The following is a 26,628-nucleotide window of genomic DNA, read 5'->3' on the forward strand; positions in this document are numbered from 1 at the left end:
GACGCCGCACCAATCCACCTGTCAATCTAACGATCCACTCTTCCCTCACTCGTGAACAAGACTCTGAGTTACTTGAACTCCTCCACTTGGGGCAAGATCTCCTCCCCAACCCGGAGATCTCCCGAAAATCCCCCCCCCAACCTCGCCCACCTCAACCCCGCCCTCCACCCCAATCTCACGAATTTGGAGGTCTCAAGGTTGGCAAGTATGACGGTGGGAAGCAAGGGAAAATGACGTTAAACCAAGCGCTCGGCTCGGTTTACTCCGAGGGAAAATCTCCACAGCAAAGTCTGTGTAGTTAGTCCGGGAGACTCCCGGAATTCAGCGCCTCTCCCGATAACCTCCCGGAAGAAATTTTCTCCCGATAAACTCCCGGAATTCAGCCGGAGCTGTAGGCCACACCCCTCCAGCTCCATGCGGACCTGAGTGGGGACAGCAGCGACAGTCTGTTTTCACGTCCGCTTTCCCACGATATAAACAGCGTGCCTGCCCAATCATGTTATAACTGTAGAATGATCGAGGGCGAGTTCTTGGTTTCTTATGTGGGTTTATTGTTAGGCAGTTTCATTAACGTCCTCCCAGCGCGGTAACAACACACAACAACAGCAGTCACGTTTTCGTCTACCGTAAAGCAGTTCGTCTGCCGTAAACAGCAATGTTGTGACACTCTTAAAGAGGACAATACTGCCATCTACTGGATAGCCTCCGGGACACTGAAATTCAAGTATTTATTTTATTTATATGTATAATAAAATAAATATATATAGCCAGAATTCACTGAAAGTCCAGTATTTCATACATATATATATATATATATATATATATATATATATATATATATATATATATATATATATATATATATATATATATATATATATATATATATATATATATATATATATATATATATGTATATGTATATATATATATATATATATATATATATATATATATATATATATATATATATATATATATATATATATATATATATATATATGAAATACTCGAGTTGGTGAATTCTAGCTGTAAATATACTCCTCCCCTCTTAACTACGCCCCCAACCATGCCCCCGCCCCCAACCACACCCCCGCCCCACCCCCACCCCCGACCACGCCCCACCCCCCCACCTCCCGGAATCGGTCTCAAGGTTTGCAAGTATGCTCCTCAACGACACCTGGAGTCGAACTTTTGCTTGCATGCAGAACGGTCCCAGCCTATGAACATTACACCCATCACACCCAAGACAATTGGTGTGATGGGTGTAATGGGTGTGACACTGGGGATAGGTTGATTGGCAACACAAAATTGGCCCTAGTGTGTGAATGTGAGTGTGAATGTTGTCTGTCTATCTGTGTTGGCCCTGCGATGAGGTGGCGACTTGTCCAGGGTGTACCCCGCCTTCCGCCCGATTGTAGCTGAGATAGGCTCCAGCGCCCCCCGCGACCCCGAAGGGATTAAGCGGTAGAAAATGGATGGATGGACACACACACCCCTCCCTCACCCCACGCCTTCACCACCGCTTGTTTCCCCTCGGGGTGATGGACGGCTGGCAGCGCTTCATAGCAGCAGTCGACCTCCAGGGCACCCAACTCCCCGCCCCTCTGTTGCGAGTTGTCGTGATTATTTGTAACATGTTTAAGTGTGCATGGCATGGAGGTTTTTCCCCACTCCAGACTAGGCCCCCTTAGGAGCCCAGTCTAGATTGTATTTTTTTACTTATCTCCCACCTTTTACGGGGCGCCTCGTGGAGACCCATCGGCGTTCCTGTTCTGTAACCCTGTACACTGTTTGTTTGTCTAATCTTGAACAGGTTTGTGCTGAAAACATAGTTTCGTTGTACTTGTGCAATGACAATAAAGTCCTATCCTATCCTATCCTATCCCAAGAAGTGCCTGGCTAACTTTTTTTCTGTTTGGCGGCAATGTACACGTTCTCCATATCTTTGCAGTTCCTCATAATAGTTGCAGTGATGGCATGGCATTAAATAAAGAACATTTAGCATTTCAGCCTTCGCTTTTATACGTCCACGGCTGAAGTAATGTGTGACATTTTACAAGGTGCATTTGCATAAATGCCGGTGATTCACATACGTTGGTCATATTCTCTTCTCTTGCCCGTCTGCCGCCTTCCATGAGGTCCTCCCTCCCCCGTCCTGGCGTCCATCAATATCCAGGGCAAAGGGAGGAAGGGAAAAAAAAGGATTGCTGCTATTTGTCAGTGTCACTTGCGAAACAGGCGAAAATTGATGCCTGTGTTTGAGCTCAGTCGCCAGTCTGAATTTGTGCCTCTGAGGTTTTTCTTCGCTTTCACTTTCCATCACATTTAGTAGATGGACCGGCTTAATGGAGTGTAGGGTCGCTATGAATTATAAGATACTTTTCAAGATGAAACTTTTCCAATCCTGTCTTATACATACATACTGTATATACTGTATATATCAGGGGTCACCAACCTTTTTGAAACCAAGGGCTACTTCTTGGGTAGTGATTAATGCGAAGGGCTACCAGTTTGATACACACTTAAATAAATTGCCAGAAATAGCCAATTTGCTCAATTTACCTTTAACTCTATGTTATTATTAATAATTAATGATATTTACACTTAATTGAACGGTTTAAAAGAGGAGAAAACACGAAAAAAATGACAATTAAATTTTGAAACATAGTTTATTTTCAATTTCGACTCTTTAAAATTCAAAATTCAACCGAAAAAAAGAAGAGAAAAACTAGCTAATTCGAATCTTTTTGAAAAAATTAAAAAAATAATTTATGGGACATCATTAGTAATTTTTCCTGATTAAGATTAATTTTAGAATTTTGATGACATGTTTTAAATAGGTTAAAATCCAATCTACAATTTTTTTAGAATATATAACAAATTGGACCAAGCTATATTTCTAACAAAGACAAATCATTATTTCTTCTAGATTTTCCAGAACAACATTTTTAAAATAAATTCAAAAGACTTTGAAATAAGATTTAAATTTGATTCTACAGATTTTCTAGATTTGCCAGAATTTTTTTTTTTAATTTTAATCATAATAAGTTTGAAGAAATATTTCACAAATATTCTTTGTCGAAAAAACAGAAGCTAAAATGAAGAATTAAATTAAAATGTATTTATTATTCTTTACAATAAAAAAATACATTTACTTGAACATTGATTTAAATTGTCAGGAAAGAAGAGGAAGGAATTTAAAAGGTAAAAAGGTATATGTGTTTAAAAATCCTAAAACAATTTTTAAGGTTGTATTTTTTCTCTAAAATTGTCTTTCTGAAAGTTAAAAGAAGCAAAGTAAAAAAATTAATTAATTTATTTAAACAAGTGAAGACCAGGTCTTTAAAATATTTTCTTGGATTTTCAAATTCTATTTGAGTTTTGTCTCTCTTAGAATTGATAATGTCGGGCAAAGCGAGACCAGCTTGCTAGTAAATAAATACAATTTAAAAAATAGAGGCAGCTCACTGGTAAGTGCTGCTATTTGAGCTATTTTTAGAACAGGCCAGCAGGCTACTCATCTGGTCCTTACGGGCTACCTGGTGCCCGCGGGCACCGCGTTGGTGACCCCTGATCCACCCGACCCGCGGATTATCCGCGGACTCCGCAGTTGTGTCCACAAACCGCGCATCTCTAATATATATACATTATATATATATATATACAGTCGTGGTAAAAAATGTACATACACTTGTAAAGAACATAATGTCATGGCTGTCTTGAGTTTCCAATAATTTCTACAACTCTTTATTTTTTTGTGATGTAGTGATTGGAGCACATACTTGTTGGTCACAAAAAAACATTCATGAAGTTTGCTTCTTTTATGAATTTATTATGAGTCTACTGGAAATGTGGGTCAAAAGTATACATACAGCAATGTTAATATTTGCTTACATGTCCCTTGGCAAGTTTACCTGCAATAAGGCGCTTTTGGTAGCCATCCACAAGCTTCTGCTTGAATTTTTGAGCACTCCTCTTGACAAAATTGGTGCAGTTCAGCTAAATGTGTTGGTTTTCTGACATGGACTTGTTTCTTCAGCATTGTCCACATGTTCTCAATGGGTTTTAAGTCAGGACTTTGGCATAAGCATTCTAAAACCTTAATTCTAGCCTGATTTAGCCATTCCTTTACCACTTTTGACATGTGTTTGGGGTATAGATGTCCGATAAATGCGTTAAAATGTAATATCGGAAATTATCGGTATCGTTTTTTTTTTATTATCAGTATCGTTTTTTTTTGTTGTTTTTTGTTTTTTATTAAATCCACATAAAAAACACAAGATACACTTACAATTAGTGCACAAACCCGAAAAAACCTCCCTCCCCCATTTACACTCATTCACACAAAAGGGTTGTTTCTTTCTGTTATTATTATTCTGGTTCCTACATTATATATCAATATATATCAATACAGTCTGCAAGGGATACAGTCCGTAAGCACACATGATTGTGTGTGCTGCTGCTCCACTAATAGTACTAACCTTTAACAGTTAATTTTACTCATTTTCATTAATTACTAGTTTCTACGTAACTGTTTTTATATTGTTTTACTTTCTTTTTTATTCAAGAAAATGTTTTTAATTTATTTATCTTATTTTATTTTATAACATTTTTTAAAAAGTACCTTATCTTCACCATACCTGGTTGTCCAAATTAGGCATAATAATGTGTTAATTCCACGACTGCATATATCAGTTGATATCGGTATCGGTTGATATCGGTATCGGTAATTAAAGAGTTGGACAATATCGGAATATCGGATATCGGCAAAAAGCCATTATCGGACATCCCTAATATATATATATATATATATATATATATGGGAAAGAAAATGCTCTCTTACTTTGCTTATGTGACCGTTTGTTAAAAAATACATGAGGATAATTTAATCTCATGGGGAAACATTGGCTGTTTTATTAATCTATTACAAGTCCCGGGGGAACAATCAGGTGGAAGTACACCAGGTGGAAGTACACCAGGTGGAGATAACGCACGAGTCGCCTCCTGCAGCGCTTCTTCTCTCAGCCACTTAATGTATCGCCCAGGCACCTGCATAGACGGGGGGGGGGGGGGGGGGGGGGGTGTTGGGGGGGGTGTAGAAAAGCTATCTCCTCCATCACTCGACAGTTATGTTCATTATGTTTTAAACAGCCTGTAGTTAAGTATATCATTTATTATTTGAATTAATTGTATTATTCATATTTTTGTAAGGCATCATTGATACGTTAAAGGCCAGCGGTAGCCGGCGGATCGTATCACTTTAATTCAATTAGTGGACCATAAAAACTTGCATGATCACTTACTGTATGGGAGGCAGTTTTATCCATTAGTGGAGTAAGTTGACTTTTTTCCTCAATTTTAAATTGTTGGTAAAACATTTTTTTTTTTAGCATGGTTAAGTTCACAAATAAGTAGCGTATTTTTTGGAGTATAAGTCGCACCGGTCGAAAATGCATAATAAAGAAGGAAAAAAACATATATAAGTCGCACTGGAGTATAAGTCCCATTTTTGGGGGAAATTTATTTGCTAAAAGCCAACACCAAGAATAGACATTTGAAAGGCAATTTAAAATAAATCAAGAATAGTGAACAACAGGCTGAATAAGTGTACGTAGAACGTGCCTGGTATGTTAACGTAACATATTATGGTAAGAGTCATTCAAATAACTATAACATATAGAACATGCTATACGTTTACCAAACAATCTGTCACTCCTAATCGCTAAATCCCATGAAATATTATACATCTAGTCCAGGAGTCACCAACCTTTTTGAAAGCAAGAGCTACTTCTTGGGTAGTGATTAATGCGAAGGGCTACCAGTTTGATACACACTTAAATAAATTGCCAGAAATAGCCAATTTGCTCAATTTACATTTAACTCTTTGTTATTATTAATAATTAATGATATTTACAATTAATTGAACAGTTTAAAAGAGGAGAAAACACGAAAAAAAATGACAATTACATTTTGAAACATAGTTTATCTTCAATTTCGACTCTTTAAAATTCAAACGAAAAAAAGAAGAGAAAAACTAGCTAATTCGAATCTTTTTGAAAAAAATTAAAAAAGAATTTATGGTCATCATTAGTAATTTTTCCCAATTAAGATTAATTTTAGAATTTTGATGACATGTTTTAAATAGGTTAAAATCCAATCTGCACTTTGTTAGAATATATAACAAATTGGATCAAGCTATATTTCTAACAAGGAGAAATATTTTTTTCTTCTAGATTTTCCAGAACAAAAATTTTAAAATAATTTCAAAGACTTTGAAATAAGATTTACTTTTGATTCTACGGATTTTCTAGATTTGCCAGAATAATTTTTTTGTATTTTAATCATAATAAGTTTGAAGAAATATTTCACAAATATTCTTTGTCGAAAAAACAGAAGCTAAAATGAAGAATTAAATAAAAATGTATTTATTATTCTTTACAATAAAAACATTTTTTTTTACTTGAACATTGATTTAAATTGTCAGGAAAGAAGAGGAAGGAATTTAAAAGGTAAAAAGGTATATGTGTTTAAAAATCATAAAATCATTTTTAAGGTTGTATTTTTTCTCTAAAATTGTCTTTCTGAAAGTTATAAGAAGCAAAGTAAAACAATTAATGAATTTATTTGAACAAGTGAAGACCAAGTCTTTAAAATATTTTCTTGGATTTTCAAATTCTATTTGAGTTTTGTCTCTCTTAGAATTAAAAATGTCGAGCAAAGCGAGACCAGCTTGCTAGTAAATAAATACATTTTAAAAAATAGAGGCAGCTCACTGGTAAGTGCTGCTATTTGAGCTATTTTTAGAACAGGCCAGCGGGCTACTCATCTGGTCCTTACGGGCTACCTGGTGCCCGCGGGCACCGCGTTGGTGACCCCTGGTCTAATCTCTTACGTGAATGAGCTAAATAATATGTTTTGATATTTTACGCTAATGTGTTAATAAATTCACACATAAGTCGCACCCCCGGCCAAACTATGAAAAAAACTGTGATTTATAGTCCGAAAAATGCGGTAAATGTTAGTCACAATGAAAGTTAATTAAAGTTTATATTAACAGCCATTAAAATATTACAACCCTCCCAAATATGTATCACTATATACAAACCCCGTTTCCATATGAGTTGGGAAATTTTGTTAGATGTAAATATAAACGGAATACAATGATTTGCAAATCCTTTTCAAGCCATATTCAGTTGAATATGCTACAAAGACAACATATTTGATGTTCAAACTCATAAACCTTTTTTTTTGTGCAAATAATCATTAACTTTAGAATTTGATGGCAGCAACACGTGACAAAGAAGTTGGGAAAGGTGGCAATAAATACTGATAAAGTTGAGGAATGCTCATCAAACACTTATTTGGAACATCCCACAGGTGAACAGGCTAATTGGGAACAGGTGGGTGCCATGATTGGGTATAAAAGTAGATTCCATGAAATGCTCAGTCATTCACAAACAAGGATGGGGCGAGGGTCACCACTTTGTCGACAAATGCCTGAGGAAATTGTTGAACAGTTTAAGAACAACATTTCTCAACCAGCTATTGCAAGGAATTTAGGGATTTCACCATCTACGCTCCGTAATATCATCAAAGGGTTCAGAGAATGTGGAGAAATCACTGCACGTAAGCAGCTAAGCCCGTGACCTTCCATCCCTCAGGCTGTACTGCATCAACAGGCGACATCAGTGTGTAAAGGATATCACCACATGGGCTCAGGAACACTTCAGAAACCCACTGTCAGTAACTACAGTTGGTCGCTAGATCTGTAAGTGCAAGTTAAAACCCTCCTATGCGAGGCGAAAACCGTTTATCAACAACACCCAGAAACGCCGTCGGCTTCGCTGGGCCCGAGCTCATCTAAGATGGACTGATACAAAGTGGAAAAGTGTTCTGTGGCCCGCAGGCCACGCCCCCTCCACATACTGATACAGTAAGAAAACAGTGGAAGCTATTGGGACAAATGTATTAGCCAAATAGCCCACCAGTCGAAATTGTCGGTATTTCCTGCTCTTGCAAAACTAGAAAAATGATTAAGTTAAAAGGCTTAAAAAAAAGCACACGACTAATACTGACTGAATGAACAATGGATGTGCTGCCGGGCACAAAATGGCAGCACTGAAACGGTGCATGAAACGCTCGTACACAAAGACAAGATCCGTACACCAGAGCCTACTTGTATCTGGTCTGTGGTTCGTAAAATTGAGAAGTTCCTCCAATGAGGGGTTTGTAAATGGAGGTTCCACGTAAAAGACGTCAACACTTTCCCCGCAATGTCTTACTTTAGGCCAGCGATCCAGACACGGGGAACTTCAGTGCCATGGCGTACCGCCTCATCATACCCCCTACGGCCGAGGGACAGGACAGCTTTGTCATCGAGACCTACACCGGCATCCTCAAGTCGGCCATCATGTTTCGAAACTTGCGCAGGTCCTACTTCAAGTTCGAGGTCATCGCCACCGACGACTACGGCGAGGGTTTGAGCAGCAGCGCCGAAGTGGTGGTGAGTGTCCAACATGTCCTCGTAACACGCTTTATTAACACTGGTTGATGGTGGACATTTTATTTGTGGTGGCTGATATTAAAAGTTAAAAATTTGAACTCAACCTACCGATCTCAGGGCGGACACTCTAACCAAGGGCTCACCAACGCGGTGCCCGCGGGCACCAGGTAGCCCGTAAGGACCAGATGAGTAGCCCGCTGGCCTGTTCTAAAAATAGCTCAAATAGCAGCACTTACCAGTGAGCTGCCTCTATTTTTTAAATTGTATTTATTTACTAGCAAGCTGGTCTCGCTTTGCTCGACATTTTTAATTCTTAGAGAGACAAAACTCAAATAGAATTTGAAAATCCAAGAAAATATTTTAAAGACTTGGTCTTCACTTGTTTAAATAAGTTCATTTATTTTTTTACTTTGCTTCTTATAACTTTCAGAAAGACAATTTTAGAGAAAAAAATACAACCTTAAAAATGATTTTTTGGATTTTTAAACACATATACCTTTTTACCTTTTAAATTCCTTCCTCTTCTTTCCTGACAATTTAAATCAATGTTCAAGTACATTTATTTTTTTTATTGTAAAGAATAATAAATAATTTTAAATTTAATTCTTCATTTTAGCTTCTGTTTTTTCGACGAAGAATATTTGTGAAATATTTCTTCAAACTTATTATGATTAAAATTCAAAAAAATGATTCTGGCAAATCTAGAAAATCTGTAGAATCAAATGTAAACCTTATTTCAAAGTCTTTTGAATTTCTTTTAAAATTTTTGTTCTGGAAAATCTAGAAGAAATAATGATTTGTCTTTGTTAGAAATATAGCTTGGTCCAATTTGTTATATATTCTAACAAAGTGCAGATTGGATTTTAACCTATTTAAAACATGTCATCAAAATTCTAAAATTAATCTTAATCAGGAAAAATTACTAATGATGTCCCATAAATTATGTTTTTAATTTTTTCAAAAAGATTCGAAATAGCTAGTTTTTCTCTTCTTTTTTTCGGTTGAATTTTGAATTTTAAAGAGTCGAAATTGAAGATAAACTATGTTTCAAAATTTAATTTTCATTTTTTTCGTGTTTTCTCCTCTTTTAAACCGTTCAGTTAAGTGATTTTTTCATCATTTATTCTCTACAAAAAACCTTCCGTAAAAGGAAAAAAAATATACGATGGACTGACAGACAGAAATACCCATTTTTTTTATATATATAGCTATTCTTTTTTAAATCACACTTACATGTAACTTACAAATGCCAGGCTTCCCACTAACTGACAAAGAAACAGATAACATATTTGGTGTCCAGTTCAAAGTGTGACATGATTTATTTAAAAATTTGAGAGTTGACTTTTGTATTTTACATGAGTTATTATTTGTACAAACATGGTGCAAAGTCATTCATGATTTGTTAAAAAATGTTAGTGGCTAGCTAGTTAAAATGGGATATTGTGATTTCACAAGACTGTCTTAGAAGTGATCATTTGAAAATGTTCAATTTGAAAAATGTGCACTTAGAGAAAATATAAAAATAAAGTGTTGCATATTGATATTTATCTGTTTCTATATATATTTATTGTGAGAAATCATTAAGATGATCAGTGTTTCCACAAATATAAATATCATTAATTATTAATAATAACATAGAGTTAAAGGTAAATTGAGCAAATTGGCTATTTCTGGCAATTTATTGAAGTGTGTATCAAACTGGTAGCCCTTCGCATTAATCACTACCCAAGAAGTAGCTCTTGGTTTCAAAAAGTTTGGACACCCCTGCTCTAACCACTAGGCACTAGAACTGGGTGTAGTGTGGACTAATGGGGCCAATTATTGGCAGTATGTTTTTATTTCCGTACTTTTGTACTAATCTTTTTGTATGTGTTTTACACTTTTCTCAACTTTTTTTTTTTTAAAAAAAGCCTAACCAGGGACAAGGGTTGCAAGTTAGCCTGTGGCTAGAAGTCACCTGTGGGTAGCACTGCACTGTAAAAAAAAAAAAATCCTATTTTTATGGTTAATTTACTCTAAATTTCTACTGTAATTTTTCAATTTTTTTAAAATACTTTATAAAACTGTAAAATTGAAGACATTATCTGTAAATAAACAATCCGCCTGTTATTTTAAGTAATATGCCAGTAATAACAAACTATGTGTATTTCTATTTTTTTTTGCAGAAAAATACCAAATTAATTATACATAGCATTTTCTGTTTTCTTAAATTACTTTCAAATTCATGTAAAATTACAGTAATTATCTTTCATTAAATATGGAGCTTGTTATATAAAAGTCTATGTCCATACTAACAATCTAATAAAGGTATTTTTCTGCAGAACTGTTTGCATCGTCACTTTATCAAAGGTGGTTGATCTTAATAATTCAGTAAAAATCTGTAAAATTACGATATTTTTCCGCAAAACGTTTCATGAAAATTTCTGTAAATATAATGTTTTTGATCATTATTTGGTTTACGATGTTTTACTTTAATTTTATGGTTTTCGTTTGGCAGCCGTAGTTGCCAGTAGATGACCGTTTTTTTGCAGTGTGTTTAATTGTACTGTCCCTGTCAAATAAATACATAAATAAATAAATACATTTAATATGTTACAATTTAAAACACTAAATACATTACTCATTTGTACGGCAAAGGCATAAAGTTGTTATTGTTCACACGACAATGAGGTTCGCTGCATTATAGAGTGTTAATTACATTCGTTAACCGTGTTACGAAAAAGATCAGTTAGATTAATACATAATGTTGGATATAGAGAACATACAAACCTTTTATTTATTGAGTCAAAAATATTAAAGTTGGGTGATTTGGTAAAATTGCAAACAGCTAAAATGATGTACAAAGCAAACTATAACCTGCTACCCAAGAATGTACAACAATTCTTCTCAACTAAAGAGGATACATATAACCCTAGAGGAAAACATAATTTAAAACATTTGTATGCACGTACAACACTTAGAACCTTTAGCATATCAGTATGTGGATTTAAATGATGGAATGGATTAAAGGCCTACTGAAAGCCACTACTAGCGACCACGCAGTCTGATAGTTTATATATCAATGATGAAATCTTAACATTGCAACACATGCCAATAAGCCCGGGTTAGATTAGTAAAGTGCAATTTTAAATTTCCCGCGGAATATCCTGCTGAAAACGTCTCGGTATGATGACGTTTGTGCGCGTGACGTCACGGATTGTATCGGACATGTTGGGACAGCATTGTGGCCAGCTATTAAGTCGTCTGTTTTCGTCGCAAAATTCCACAGTATTCTGGACATCTGTGTTGGTGAATCTTTTGCAATTTGTTTAATGAACAATGGAGATAGCAAAGAAGAAAGCTGTAGGTGGGAAGCGGTGTATTAGCGGCCGGCTGCAGCAACACAAACACGTAGCCGGTGTTTCATTGTTTATATTCCCGAACGATGACAGTCAAGATTTACCCTTGGCCTGTGGAGAACAGAGACTCTTACCAGGAGGACTTTGAGTTGGATACGCATGCTTGTGGAGATGGGACAACAGAGACTCTTACCAGGAGGATTTTGAGTTGGATACGCGCTACCGTGAGTTGCGGCTTCCAAACATTTGATCGCTTGCCCGTACGTGCGTGCCGCTATGTGCATGTCACGTACGTAACTTTGGGGAAATATATGTGCTGTATGAACTTTGCGGAGGTGAACGGTACTTTGGGCTGTGGGATTGAGTGTGTTGTGCGGGTGTCTGAGTTGTATTGGCGGGTTATATGGACGGGAGGGGGGAGGTGTTTGTTATGCGGGATTCATTTGTGGCATATTAAATATAAGCCTGGTTGTGTTGTGGCTAATAGAGTATATATATATCTTGTGTTTATTTACTGTTTTAGTCATTCCCAGCTGAATATCAGGTCCCACCCGCCTCTCACAGCATCTTCCCTATCTGAATCGCTTCCACTGCCCTCTAGTCCTTCACTCTCACTTTCCTCATCCACGAATCGTTCATCCTCGCTCAAATTAATGGGGAAATCGTCGCTTTCTCGGTCCGAATCGCTCTCGCTGCTGGTGGCCATGATTGTAAACAATGTGCAGATGTGAGGAGCTCCACAACCTGTGACGTCACGCTACTTCCGGTACAGGCAAGCCTTTTTTTTATCAGCGAGCAAAAGTTGCGAACTTTATCGTCGATGTTCTCTACTAAATCCTTTCAGCAAAAATATGGCAATATCGCGAAATGATCAAGTATGACACATAGAATGGATCTGATATTCCTCGTTTGAATAAGAAAATCTCATTTCAGTAGGCTTTTAAGTAAAGAAGTTAAACATTGTACTGATATGATCCAGTTTAAGATTATTACCGATACCGATATCAACCGATACCGATATCAACCGATATATGCAGTCGTGGAATTAACACATTATTATGCCTATTTTGGACAACCATGTATGGTGAAGATAAGGTACTTTTAAAAAAAATAATAATATAAGATAACTAAATTAAAAACATTTTCTTGAATAAAAACGAAAGTAAAACAATATAAAAACAGTTTCATAGAAACTAGTAATTAATGAAAATGGGTAAAATTAACTGTTAAAGGTTAGTACTATTAGTGGACCAGCAGCACGCACAATCATGTGTGCTTACGGACTGTATCCCTTGCAGACTGTATTGATATAAATTGATATATAATGTAGGAACCAGAATATTGATAACAGAAAGAAATGGGGGGAGGGAGGTTTTTTGGGTTGGTGCACTAATTGTAAGTGTATCTTGTGTTTTTTATGTTGATTTAATAAAAATAAAAAAATAAATAAAATAAAATAAAATTAAAAAAACAAAAAAAACATACAGATAATAAAAAAAACGATACCGATAATTTCCAATATTACATTTTAACGCATTTATCGGACATCCCTACTTTCAACCTTATTGAAAGTAAGATATTCTTCATCTAGTGGTTAGAGTGGTTAGATGGGTAGGTTGGAGTTCAAATCCCAGCCGAGTCATACCAAAGACTATAAAAATGGGACCCATAACCTCCCTGCTTGGCACTCAGCAACAAAGGGTTGGAGTTGGGGGTTAAATCACCAAAATGATTCCTGGGCGCGGCGCCGCTGCTGCCCACTGCTCCCCAAGGGGATGGGACAAATGCAGAGGACAAATTTCACCACATCTAGTGTGTGTGTGACAATCATTGGTACTTTAATCTTTAATCTTTAATCTCAGTATGTTAATAATGACTGAAGTAATTCATTACATATTACAAAACTGTTGTGTATACTAATTCACAGATGTTATTTTATTATATAAAAAAGTCAGTAAGTGATTCTATATATTTGTAAACGCTATGAAGTGGGAAAGGGGTAGGATTAAATAAGCTTTACTTCTTCCTACTCCTTTTCAGACATCATGTAAAGTGAAATGATATGAAATTGTGTGATGTATTATACCAGGGGTCACCGACCTTTTTGAAAGCAAGAGCTACTTCTTGGGTACTGATTAATGTGAAGGGCTACCAGTTTGATACACATTTAAATAAATTGCCAGAAATAGCCAATTTGCTCAATTTACCTTTAACTCTATGTTATTATTAATAATTAATGATATTTACACTCAATTGAACAGTTTAAAAGAGGAGAAAACATGAAAAAAATGACAATTAATAGTTTATCTTCAATTTCGACTCTTTAAAATTCGAAATTCAACCGAAAAAAAGAAGAGAAAAACTTAAAAAAATAATTTATGGAACATCATTAGTAATTTTTCCTGATTAAGATTAATTTTAGAATTTTGATGACATGTTTTAAATAGGTTAAAATCCAATCTACACTTTGTTAGAATATATAACAAATTGGACCAAGCTATATTTCTAACAAAGACAAATCATTATTTCTTCTAGATTTTACAGAACAAAAATTTTAAAATAAATTCAAAATAATATGAAATAAGATTTAAATTTGATTCTACAGATTTTCTAGATTTGCCAGAATATTTTTTTTGAATTTTAATCATAATAAGTTTGAAGAAATATTTCACAAATATTCTTCATCGACAAAACAGAAGCTAAAATGAAGAATTAAATTAAAATGTATTTATTATTCTTTACAATAAAAAAATAAAAAAATTACTTGAACATTGATTTAAATTGTCAGGAAAGAAGAGGAAGGAATTTAAAAGGTAAAAAGGTATATGTGTTTAAAAATCCTAAAACCATTTTTAAGGTTGTATTTTTTCTCTAAAATTGTCTTTCTGAAAGTTATAAGAAGCAAAGTAAAAAAATTAATGAATTTATTTAAACAAGTGAAGACCAAGTCTTTAAAATATTTTCTTGGATTTTCAAATTCTATTTGAGTTTTGTCTCTCTTAGAATTAAAAATGTCGGGCAAAGCGAGACCAGCTTGCTAGTAAATAAATACAATTTAAAAAATAGAGGCAGCTCACTGGTAAGTGCTGCTATTTGAGCTATTTTTAGAACAGGCCAGCGGGCTACTCATCTGGTCCTTACGGGCTACCTGGTGCCCGCGGGCACCGCGTTGGTGACCCCTGTACTATACTGTAAGTGTGTTCATGTTCGAAATAAACTAAAAAAAAATACAAAATTAGAGTAACAGTAAACTCTCCTGGGGGGGTCTGTCTGTTGTCTTCTTGGCCTGCAGGTGTCTGTGGTCAACGCACTGGACATGCAAGTCGTCGTGTCCACTGTCCCACCCACTCTGGTTGAAGAGAACAGGGAACAACTCATAAGGTAAACACAGCATTCATCATTGAGTAACAACATTTAAGAAAAACCCGACATAAAGTCAATGCGAACGTGTCTGGGTTGTATCATTTCCGGTAGATTATTATATGTATTTCATATATGGCGTAATAGCAAGTTGCAATTTAATAAGGATGCGAGAGGGAAGGGAAATAGATTTGCCACATCCACCTTTATCCAATCAGTTTGTTATTTTCCGCAACATTTGCTTGCCCTCCAGTGTGACTTACAGTTAATTGTTTTTCTCGTTGAATAGACACACGCAACCTGAATTGCACTTCCTTCCACTGCTTTTACCCACTAGAGTTTGAGGCGTTTCTGCTTTACGGTGGCACCTCATTCCTCGTATGGATTCGTTAGCGAGACAGTGGAGAGATGCGGTTTGTTTTGTGCAAGTCAACGCCTCTACTTCTAAACCGCTGGAGGCAAAAGGGGGAAAACTTTGTCAGAAACGTGCACCTCTACCAGCCTTGGCCGTGCTATTATTTGTTTGACAGGTACGCCACCGTCATTAAACCCCTGTAAGGTGGATCGGCTTGAAATTCCTCACATAGCTCAATGCACTCTGCAAAGCACCCACTGCAAAAAGTCTATGTTGAGGGCTCATAAAATCCAAACCGGAGCAGTAATTAAAACTCTTTCATCAACTTTTAATCAGAAGGGTTCAATCTCTCTCCTGTGCTAATTTGAATCCGACACGACAAACGCGCTCGGAAGAGATAATGTCTGAAAAAAGGTGACTGTTTTTACACAACTTTTGTTTTGAAGGGGGAATTGCAAAATTCCAGTTGATTTTTGCTGGGAGTTGTCAGTGTATGAAATATAGGTCTAAGTGAGACCTACATAAAGGTTTTCATGTCTCTACGACATTCCTACTGGGAATTACAGGCAGTTTTGTCTGTGTTTTTTCCTAGGGGGCGCTATAGCGCAATTTTGAGTTTTGGGGTTTGTTTTTTTGATTAGATCGCGATTTTTGCCAGTCCTGATGTGTTTGTCCAATTTGGTGAGTTTTGAAGCATGTTAAGGGGGTCAAATTACAGCTCAAAGAGGCGGCGGTATAATAATAAAATGCTAGAAATACAATAGGGTCCTCTGTCCCAAAGGGACTCGGCCCCTAATTAAAGCTCCAAGCAGCGATGGACGGGACCGACTTTGAGGGCTCATAAAATCCAAACCGGAGCAGTAATTAAAACTCGTTCATCAACTTTTAATCAGAAGGGTTCAGTCTCTCTCCTGTGCTAATTTGAAGCCGACACGACAAACGCGCTCAGAGGAGATAATGTCTGAAAAAAGGTGACTGTTTTTACACAACTTTTGTTTTGAAGGGGGAATTGCAAACTTCCTGTTGATTTTTGCTGGGGCTTGTCAGTGTATGAAATCTAGGTCTAAGTGAGACCTACGTAGAGGTTTTTGTTTCATGTCTCTACGACATTCCTACTGGGAGTTACAGGCAGTTTTGTCTGTGTTTTTTTACTAGGGGGCGCTAGAGCGCAATTTTGAGTTTTGGGGTTTGGTTTTTTGATTAGATCGCGATTTTTGCCAGTCCTGATGTGTTAGTCCAATTTGGTGAGTTTTGAAGCATGTTAAGGGGGTCAAATTACAGATCAAAGAGGCGGCGGTATAATAATAAAATGTTAAGGGGGTCAAATTACAGATCAAAGAGGCGGCGGTATAATAATAAAACGCTAGAAATACAATAGGGTCCTCTGTCCCAAAGGGACTCGGCCCCTAATTAAAGCTGCAAGCAGCGATGGACGGGACCGACTTTGAGGGCTCATAAAATCCAAACCGGAGCAGTAATTAAAACTCTTTCATCAACTTTTAATCAGAAGGGTTCAATCTCTCTCCTGTGCTAATTTGAAGCCGTCACGACAAACGCGCTCAGAGGAGATAATGTTTGGAAAAAAGGTGACTGTTTTTACACAACTTTTGTTTTGAAAGGGGAATTGCAAACTTCCTGTTGATTTTTGCTACTAAAATAAAGAAAAAACACTGAATGAGAAGGTGTGTTCATTCATAGTTTCGATGCCTTCAGTGACAACATACAATGTGAATAGTCATGAAAATAAAGAAAACACATTGAATGAGAAGAAGTGTCTAAACTTTTGGCCTGTACTGGAAGTTAGAACTATACGCTATGCACGTGCACGTGCGAGCCAGTCTGCCCCACAACAAAAGAATGGAGAAAAAGAAGGAACTCATTGACTAAAACTAGGGATGATGTTCAAAACCGGTTCTCCCTGTTGTTTGATAAGAAAAGAACCAATTCCATGGACTCGAATCCCTTTTTGAGAACCGGTTCCCAATATCGAGGCCACTATAGTAAAGAAAAAGAGTTGGTTCTTTATTTGAATCCCTGAGAACGAATCTCTTCCCACAGGAAATGCCCTGTGGAACGGCAATGTTATGCACATTTGATTGTAGACTCTTACTGACACCTTGTGGCGATATGAAAATACTAAGCGTCATTAGTTTGGGCACTGCCGGGTTGGCGACGTCAGTTCAGTTCATGAGAAAATTGAGAAGTAGACAAGTTGTGTTAGCTCTTACAAGCCTTGGAAAAGATATGTCTGTAAGTAAACTGTTTAACTTGTTTATGTAACTCAATATTAAGGTGGAAAGTGGTTAAATTTGATACTAAGATGTTTATTGAAAAATGATTTTTGTGCACTGTTTCAATGGATGTTTTGAGGACTTAAAATGGCTGCCAGTCGTGTATTCCCACCATCGAAATAGTTTCAACACTCAGAAGTATTTGTTTGATGATAGTACTGTATATTTGTGTGAAGCTAATATTTACATATTGTTTATTAAATTTCAGTATGTTAATTGATTTACATAGCTTATACATTTGTCTTTGTGTGTATTTCAGTTAAAAAAAAAAAAAAAAAACAGTCCAGTGCAAGACAAAAGTAAAGATAGGAAAAGACAAAGCAAGATCAACAACAATAAAGAGCCTGAATGGATTAATCTGCTTGGGAACTTTATTATACGTCTTGGATTGTTTGTTAGCTGTCTGCCAAGCTGTATAACCTCAACACGTATAGTGAGGGCAGAACAGGCAATATGCAATCATTGCCAGGCTTCGCTCTTATGTAAGGGTAAGAAGAATTGTTGATTGATGACTGTGGTGTTCTTAGTGTCATAGTGTGTGTAGTTAGTATGTTCCAATAGCAGCAGAAGTGCACTTTTTGGAGAGCTGTATTATTTTCAGTTTTGTGCCCAAGGGACTGATTTTATTTAACACTACATTATTATTTTTACACCTATAGTGATCACAGAGACAGGTTGTTTTTGTGTTACTGTATATATTTGTTTTTCTGAAAAATCCCACTTAATATTTTTTGGGTAACAACAGTCAATATTTTTTATTTTTTTTTATTTTTAGGGGGGGGTAACAGTCAATATTTATTTATTTATTTATTTATTTCTTACAAAATAAAAGTGAGCTTTTGTTAAACCAAATATTGTTTTTTTCCATATAAAACAACCTATCTGGAATCGATAAGAGAATCGATAAGGAATTGGTTCGATAACAGGATTCGATAATGGGCTCGAACTCGATAATTTCTTACCAAACATCATCCCTAACTAAAACTGAATAAAAGGTAACAATATTAAAGGTACTGATATTAAAAAAAAGTAGTTTTTGCATAAAAGGATGCCTTTAAATAAATATCAATCACAGAAGAGAAGGCTTTGCTTGATGACCCATTTGAGTCTATAATCCAGTGTTTTATGTCCCGGCCCAAATTAATTAATGATAGCGATTGAGTGAAACATCTTTTGGCCCCTCTCGGGACACACAGTTTAGCCTAATGAGGCAATTTGAAAGGCAAATGGGTGTTAAAAAAGAGTTTGCTTTGGTAAAGCGTGCCATGTTTCTCATCACACCACCGACATATTTAAACAATTCATTTGTCATTGGAGTGGTTTTAATATCTTATAGTTTTACTCGAGTGCAGGTGGCCTAATTATCTGCTGGCTTAGCCAAGACACAAACCGCTGCCCGATGGCACCACCTTTGCCAAATCGGAGGTGCTAGAGTCGGTTAATGGATTGCTTGGATGATGTGAATCTAACAGCCTGGGACAAAAGGACTCCGATTTTTTTTGATTGTTTTTTCTTGCAGCATTTTGGAGCGGCACGTCCAGGACCAGATCCCGGGCGCCAAAGTGATCGTGGAGTCCATCGGACCACGGCGTCACGGCGACGGCTTTGAGCTGGAGGACTACAGCAAGTCGGACCTGATGGTGTACGCCATCGACCCGCTGACCAACAGAGCCATTTCCAGACAGGAGCTCTTCAAGTAAGGTTTTGACTAGAGTGGGGATAAATGCTTTAAAATGTAATATCGGAAATTATCGGTATCGGTTTCAAAAAGTAAAATTAATGACTTTTTAAAACGCCGCTGTACGGTAAAACACGGACGTAGTGGGTCTGTCTCCAAAATTGTCCACACCTGTCTCCATCTAAACACAGCAGTGCGCTCTTAAAACGCACGGTGGGCATACTTGCCAACCCTCCCGATTTTCCTGAGAGATTCCCGAATTTCAGTGCCCCTCCCGAAAATCTCCCGGGGTAACCATTCTCCCGAAATTTCTCCCGATTTCCACCCGGACAACAATATTGGGGGCGTGCCTTAAAGGCACTGCCTTTAGCGTCCTCTACAACCTGTCGTCACGTCCGCTTTTCCTACATACAAAAAGTGTGCAGACTACCGATATTATCGGCCGATAAATGCTTTAAAATGTAATATCGGAATTTATCGGTATCGGTTTCAAAAAGTAAAATGAATGACTTTTTAAAACGCCGCTGTACGGAGCGGTTCATATCCGGTAAAACACTGACGTAGTGGGTCTGTCTCCAATATTGTCCACACCTGTCTCCATCTAAACACAGCAGTGCGCTCTTAAACGCACGGTGGGCATATTTGCCAACCCTCCCGATTTTCCCGAGAGATTCTCGAATTTCAGTGCCCCTCCCGAAAATCTCCCGGGACAACCATTCTCCCGAAATTTCTCCCGATTTCCACCCGGGCAACAATATTTTGCTTGCCTTAAAGGCACTGCCTTTAGCGTGCCGGCCCAGTCACATAATATATGCGGCTTTTACACACACACACAAGTGAATGCAAAGCATAATTGGTCAACAGCCATACAGGTCACACTGAGGGTGTCCGTATAAACAACTTTAACACTGTTACAAATATGCGCCACACTGTGAACCCACACCAAACAAGAATGACAAACACATTTCGTGAGAACATCTACACCGTAACACAACATAAAAAAATACCCAGAACCCCTTGCAGCAGTAACTCTTCCGGGACGCTACAATATACCCCCTGCCCCCCCATCCCCAACTCAACCCCGCCCCCCAACCCCGCCCACCTCAACCTCCCAAATTCCAAGCTGCTGTTTTGAGGCATTTGTGACTTCAATAATAAATATGGCAGTGCCATGTTGGCATTTTTTTCCATAACTTGAGTTGATTTATTTTGGAAAACCTTGTTACATTGTTTAATGCATCCAGCGGGGCATCACAACAAAATTAGGCACAATAATGTGTTAATTCCACGACTGTATATATCGGTATCGGTTGATATCGGAATCGGTAATTAAGAGTTGGACAATATCGGAATATCGGATGTCGGCAAAAAAGCCATTATCGGACATCTCTACTAACTACCATGTTTTTTTTAACCATAAGGCGCACCGGATTATAAGGCGCATTAAAGGGCTCATATTATTATGATTTTTTTCTAAATATAAAAGACTTCCTTGTGGTCTACATAACATGTGATGGTAGTTCTTTGGTCAAAATGTTGCATAGATGATGTTTTACACATCATCTTCAAGTCGCTTTCTGACAGTCGCTTCAGGATGCGCCCGTTTTGTGGGCGGTCTTATTTACGTGGCTCACTGTCAGGTTCAAACACTGATGACATCTATTAATCAGACAAGAAGCAAGGAACCATGCAGAGACAGAGTTCAATTTAGCTCATGAGGAGAACGCATGGAGCTGCACACTTAGTCACAGTCTCGCCCTACGCTCTAAGGTTCAGCTCCCGCGTCCCTCTATTTATTCAGGAGTTCCACAGTCAACATCACTGAGGCCGCCTCTAAAAGGAGTGGTCACATATATTATGCAAAGCAGGTCCAGTACGCACAATACGTGGCGGAATGTGCTGGGGGCCTTGTGATTTCGCCTTGTCTGCGTGCTGTCGTTGTATCTTCGTTGAGGTCCTTGAAGTCCTCGGCTGTTAGTGGGCTAAAACAAAGATAACATCTGCGGCTGAGGCCACCCCTCAGACAAGAAGTTTCGTCCTTGCACAGATACAAAAGTCTAACTTGAGCACAATAGCTAATAACTAGAGATGTCCGATAATATCGGCAGACCGATAAATGCGTTAAAATGTAATATCGTAAATTATCGGTATCGTTTTTTTTATTATCAGTATCGTTTTTTTGTTTTTGTTTTTTTTTTTGTTTTTTTTTTAATAAATCCACATAAAAAACACAAGATACACTTAAAATTAGTGCACCAACCCTAAAAACCTCCTCATTCACACAAAAGGGTTGTTTCTTTCTGTTATTAATATTCTGGTTCCTACATTATATATCAATATATATCAATACAGTCTGCAAGGGATACAGTCCGTAAGCACACATGATTGTGCGTGCTGCTGGTCCACTAATAGTACTAACCTTTAACAGTTAATTTTACAAATGTTCATTAATTACTAGTTTCTATGTAACTGTTTTTATATTGTTTTACTTTCTTTTTTATTCAAGAAAATGTTTTTCATTTATTTATCTAATTTTATTTGATTCATTTTTTAAAAAAGCACCTTATCTTCACCATATCTGGTTGTCCAAATTAGGCATAATAATGTGTTAATTCCACGACTGTATATATCGGTTGATATCGGTATCGGTTGATATCGGTATCGGTAATTAAAGAGTTGGACAATATCGGCATATCGGATATCGGCAAAAAGCCATTATCGGACATCCCTACTAATAACTATAGCAACGGACTTTAAGCATACTAAAGTTGTGTGATCATATATATACATGATTATTCTAACACTCACCTTATACAGCGTCTTCTCCCCGTCACCTTTGTTGTAGCGGTGTAGCGTGCAAAGACGGGGGTGGAAGAAGTGTCAAAAGATGGCGCTAACTGTTTTAATGACATTCAGACTTTACTTCAATTAATAACGGAGCAGCATCTCCTCATCCGTGGCTCACTAGTGCAACAACAATGTGTCCCGTGAAAAAACGTCTGACCGGAACTCTCTAATAACTAAAGTTCCTTGGGTGAATAATGTACACTCACTACACCGGTATGTTTTAGCGCTTTCATGGCGAGTTTACTGACAGATATAAGTAAGAACTTTACACTACTTTATATTAGAAATGGCAACAGCGGAGGATGAATGTCACATAACAAGAAGATAGAGAAAATGAAGAAGCTTATGGACTACGGGGTCGGCCCCGACTACAAGGGCTTATGCAGATCCTTAACACACATCAGCAGGTACCAGAAGGTAAGAAAAGTTGGTTTTGCATAATATTGCGAAACAGAGCGCCAGATAAGGACTTACCTTATACACACACCAGAGTTATATGGCTAATATATGAAAACATGCAGACACAAAAAAAAAGGTGACTTCAAGACCGTCCTCAGCTGCCAACCGTCGACCTGTTTTCCTCTGATAGGAAGACGAATGTCTTGTAAACACTTACCCAAGTGTCGCTTTGCAAGAATGCAAACGTGGTCAAAATAATCGCACTCCGCCAGGCCGATCCTGGGAACACGGGAACATTCTCCATTCTCTCGACTGATAGTCCCTCCAGGACAACAAGTGCCGGCCCTAGAACACCTTTGCACGTGCAGTGGTGAGTGGATTAGAATAATGGCACCAATAAAATGTGATTATACAAACCCCGTTTCCATATGAGTTGGGAAATTGTGTTAGATGTAAATATAAACGGAATACAATGATTTGCAAATCCTTTTCAAGCCATATTCAGTTGAATATGCTACAAAGACAACATATTTGATGTGCAAACTCATAAACTTTGTGTTTTTTTTTTGCAAATAATAATTACCTTGGAATTTCATGGCTGCAACACGTGCCAAAGTAGTTGGGAAAGGGCATGTTCACCACTGTGTTACATGGCCTTTCCTTTTAACAACACTCAGTAAAGGTTTGGGAAGTGAGGAGACACATTTTTGAAGCTTCTCAGGTGGAATTCTTTCCCATTCTTGCTTGATGTACAGCTTAAGTTGTTCAACAGTCCGGGGGTCTCCCTTCTGCTATTTTAGGCTTCACACCTTTTCAATGGGAGACAGGTCTGGACTACAGGCAGGCCAGTCTAGTACCCGCACTCTTTTACTATGAAGCCACATTGATGTAACATGTGGCTTGCTGAAATAAGCAGGGGCGTCCATGGTAACGTTGCTTGGATGGCTCCAAAACCTGTATGTACCTTTCAGCATTAATGGCGCCTTCACAGATGTGTAAGTTACCCATGTCTTGGGCACTAATACACCCCCATACCATCACACATGCTGGCTTTTACACTTTGCACCTATAACAATCCGGATGGTTCTTTTCCTCTTTGGTCCGGAGGACACGACGTCCACAGTTTCCAAAAACAATTTGAAATGTGGACTCGTCAGACCACAGAACACTTTTCCACTTTGCATCAGTCCATTTTAGATGAGCTCAGGCCCGGCGAAGCCGATGGCGTTTCTGGGTGTTGTTGATAAACGGTATCCGCCTTGCATAGTAGAGTTTTAACTTGCACTTACAGATGTAGCGACCAACTGTAGTTACTGACAGTGGGTTTCTGAAGTGTTCCTGAGCCCATGTGGTGATATCCTTTACACACTGATGTGGCTTGTTGATGCAGTACAGCCTGAGGGATGGAAGGTCACGGGCTTAGCTGCTTACCTGCAGTGATTTCTCCAGATTCTCTGAACCCTTTGACGATATTACGGAGCGTAGATGGTGAAATCCCTAAATTCCTTGCAATAGCTGGTTGAGAAAGGTTTTTCTTAAACTGTTCAACAATTTGCTCACGCATTTGTTGACAAAGTGGTGACCCTCGCCCCGTCCTTGTTTGTGAATGACTGAGCATTTCATGGAATCTACTTTTATACCCAATCATGGCACCCACCTGTTCCCAATTTGCCTGCACACCTGTGGGATAAACGGTTTTCGCCTTGCATTGTCAAGTTTTAACTTGCACTTACAGATGTAGCGACCAACTGTAGTTACTGACAGTGGGTTTCTGAAGTGTTCCTGAGCCCATGTGGTGATATCCTTTACACACTGATGTCGCTTGTTGATGCAGTTAAGCCTGTCTTTGCCAGTTAGTCGTCCTGGCGTCATTGCTTAATTCATGCTGCTCGTTCCATGTCCGAGTCCCAAGTTTTTGCTAGTTATTTCTTTCATGCCACAGTAAGTCTTGTTTGTTCCATGCCATAATTTGGTTAGTTGTATCATGTCTATGGTTCCATGTCCTAAGTTTTTGCCTTAGCTTGCCTTCGGGTTGTTTTCTGTTTTTTTGTACCCTTTTGAGCATAATTGCCAACCTTGAGACCTCCAAATTCAGGAGATTTGGGGGTGAGGTGGGCGGGGCCAGGAGGCGGGGTTAAGGGGGAGTAGTATATTTATAGCTAGAATTCACTGAAAGTCAAGTATTTATTTTATATACTGTATATATATATATATATATATATATATATATATATATATATATATATATATATATATATATATATATATATATATATATATATATATATATATATATATATATATATATATATATATATATATATATATATATTTATATGGAGATATATATATATATATATATATATATATATATATATATAAATATATATATATATATAACTGCTTATTTGCTATTACTTATACCATCATATTTTTACATGTCGTATTTGCTGATGTTGCTCTGTTGTTGTTGTTGTTGTTGTTGTTGTGTTTGCTGTTGTTGTTTTTGTCTCTCTGTCTAATCCCCCTCTTGTCCCCACAATTCCCCCCTCTGTCTTCCTTTTTTTCTCATTCTATCCCCTCCTGCTCCGGCCCGGCTGCACCAAATGATAATATAAATACATTTAATAAAGTCAAAATACAAATAAGGCAACAAGAGAAGTATCCTACACTTCTCTTTTGTAAAGTAAATCTGAACAGCCGATATGGGCATCTACATCTGCTATATGATTTGCCTGAGAAGCTGGGCAGGACATTAAAAATAAAAAAATAAAAATAAAATTAAAAAAATCATCATAAAAGAAGCAAACGTCATTGTTCATTTTTCAACATGTTTAAGAAAACAATATTAAAAAGTGAGATGGTACAATTGTCCAAAAAAGGAGTAGGAAGAAGCAGAGTTTATCTAATCCAGGGGTCACCAACCTTTTTGAAAGCAAGAGCTACTTCTTGGGTAGTGATTAATGCGAAGGGCTACCAGTTTGATACACACTTCAATAAATTGCCAGAAATAGCCAATTTGCTCAATTTACCTTTAACTCTATGTTATTATTAATAATTAATGATATTTATATTTGTGGAAACACTGATCATCTTAATGATTTCTCACAATAAATATATATAGAAACTAGGGATGTCCGATAATGGCTTTTTGCCGATATCCGATATGCCGATATTGTCCAACTCTTTAATTACCGATACCGATATCAACCGATACCGATATCAACCGATATATACAGTCGTGGAATTAACACATTATTATGCCTAATTTGGACAACCAGGTATGGTGAAGATAAGGTACTTTTTAAAAAAATGAATCAAATAAAATAAAATAAATAAATTAAAAGAAAGTAAAACAATATAAAAACAGTTACATAGAAACTAGTAATTAATGAAAATTTGTAAAATTAACTGTTAAAGGTTAGTATTATTAGTGGAGCAGCAGCACGCACAATCATGTGTGCTTACGGACTGTATCCCTTGCAGACTGTATTGATATATATTGATATATAATGTAGGAACCAGAATATTAATAGAAAGAAACAACCTTTTTGTGTGAATGAGTGTAAATGGGGGAGGGAGGTTTTTTGGGTTGGTGCACTAATTGTAAGTGTATCTTGTGTTTTTTATGTGGATTTAATTTTTTAAAAAAACAAACAAAAAAAAAAAAAACGATACTGATAATAAAAAAACCGATACCGATAATTTCCGATATTACATTGTAACGCATTTATTGGCCGATAATATCAGCAGACCGAAATTATCGGACATCTCTAATAGAAACAGTTAAATATCAATATGCAACACTTTATTTTTATATTTTCTCTAAGTGCACATTTTTCAAATTGAACATT

At 37.1% G+C, this 26,628-nt stretch overlaps 1 protein-coding gene across 1 annotated transcript in view; it reads left to right on the plus strand.

Moving 5' to 3' along the window:
• LOC133657826 (protocadherin-15-like) overlaps window positions 1-26,628 on the plus strand; it is a 53,862-nt gene that overhangs the window by 17,506 nt on the left and 9,728 nt on the right. Inside the window, exons 4-6 of the mRNA XM_062059607.1 lie at window positions 8,291-8,506; window positions 15,137-15,225; window positions 19,370-19,546. Coding sequence (XP_061915591.1) covers window positions 8,291-8,506; window positions 15,137-15,225; window positions 19,370-19,546 — 482 coding nt within the window. The remainder of the gene's footprint in view (window positions 1-8,290; window positions 8,507-15,136; window positions 15,226-19,369; window positions 19,547-26,628) is intronic.

Source organism: Entelurus aequoreus, linkage group LG09 (assembly GCF_033978785.1).
Source record: "Entelurus aequoreus isolate RoL-2023_Sb linkage group LG09, RoL_Eaeq_v1.1, whole genome shotgun sequence".
In the NCBI taxonomy this organism is placed as follows: Eukaryota; Metazoa; Chordata; class Actinopteri; order Syngnathiformes; family Syngnathidae; genus Entelurus; species Entelurus aequoreus.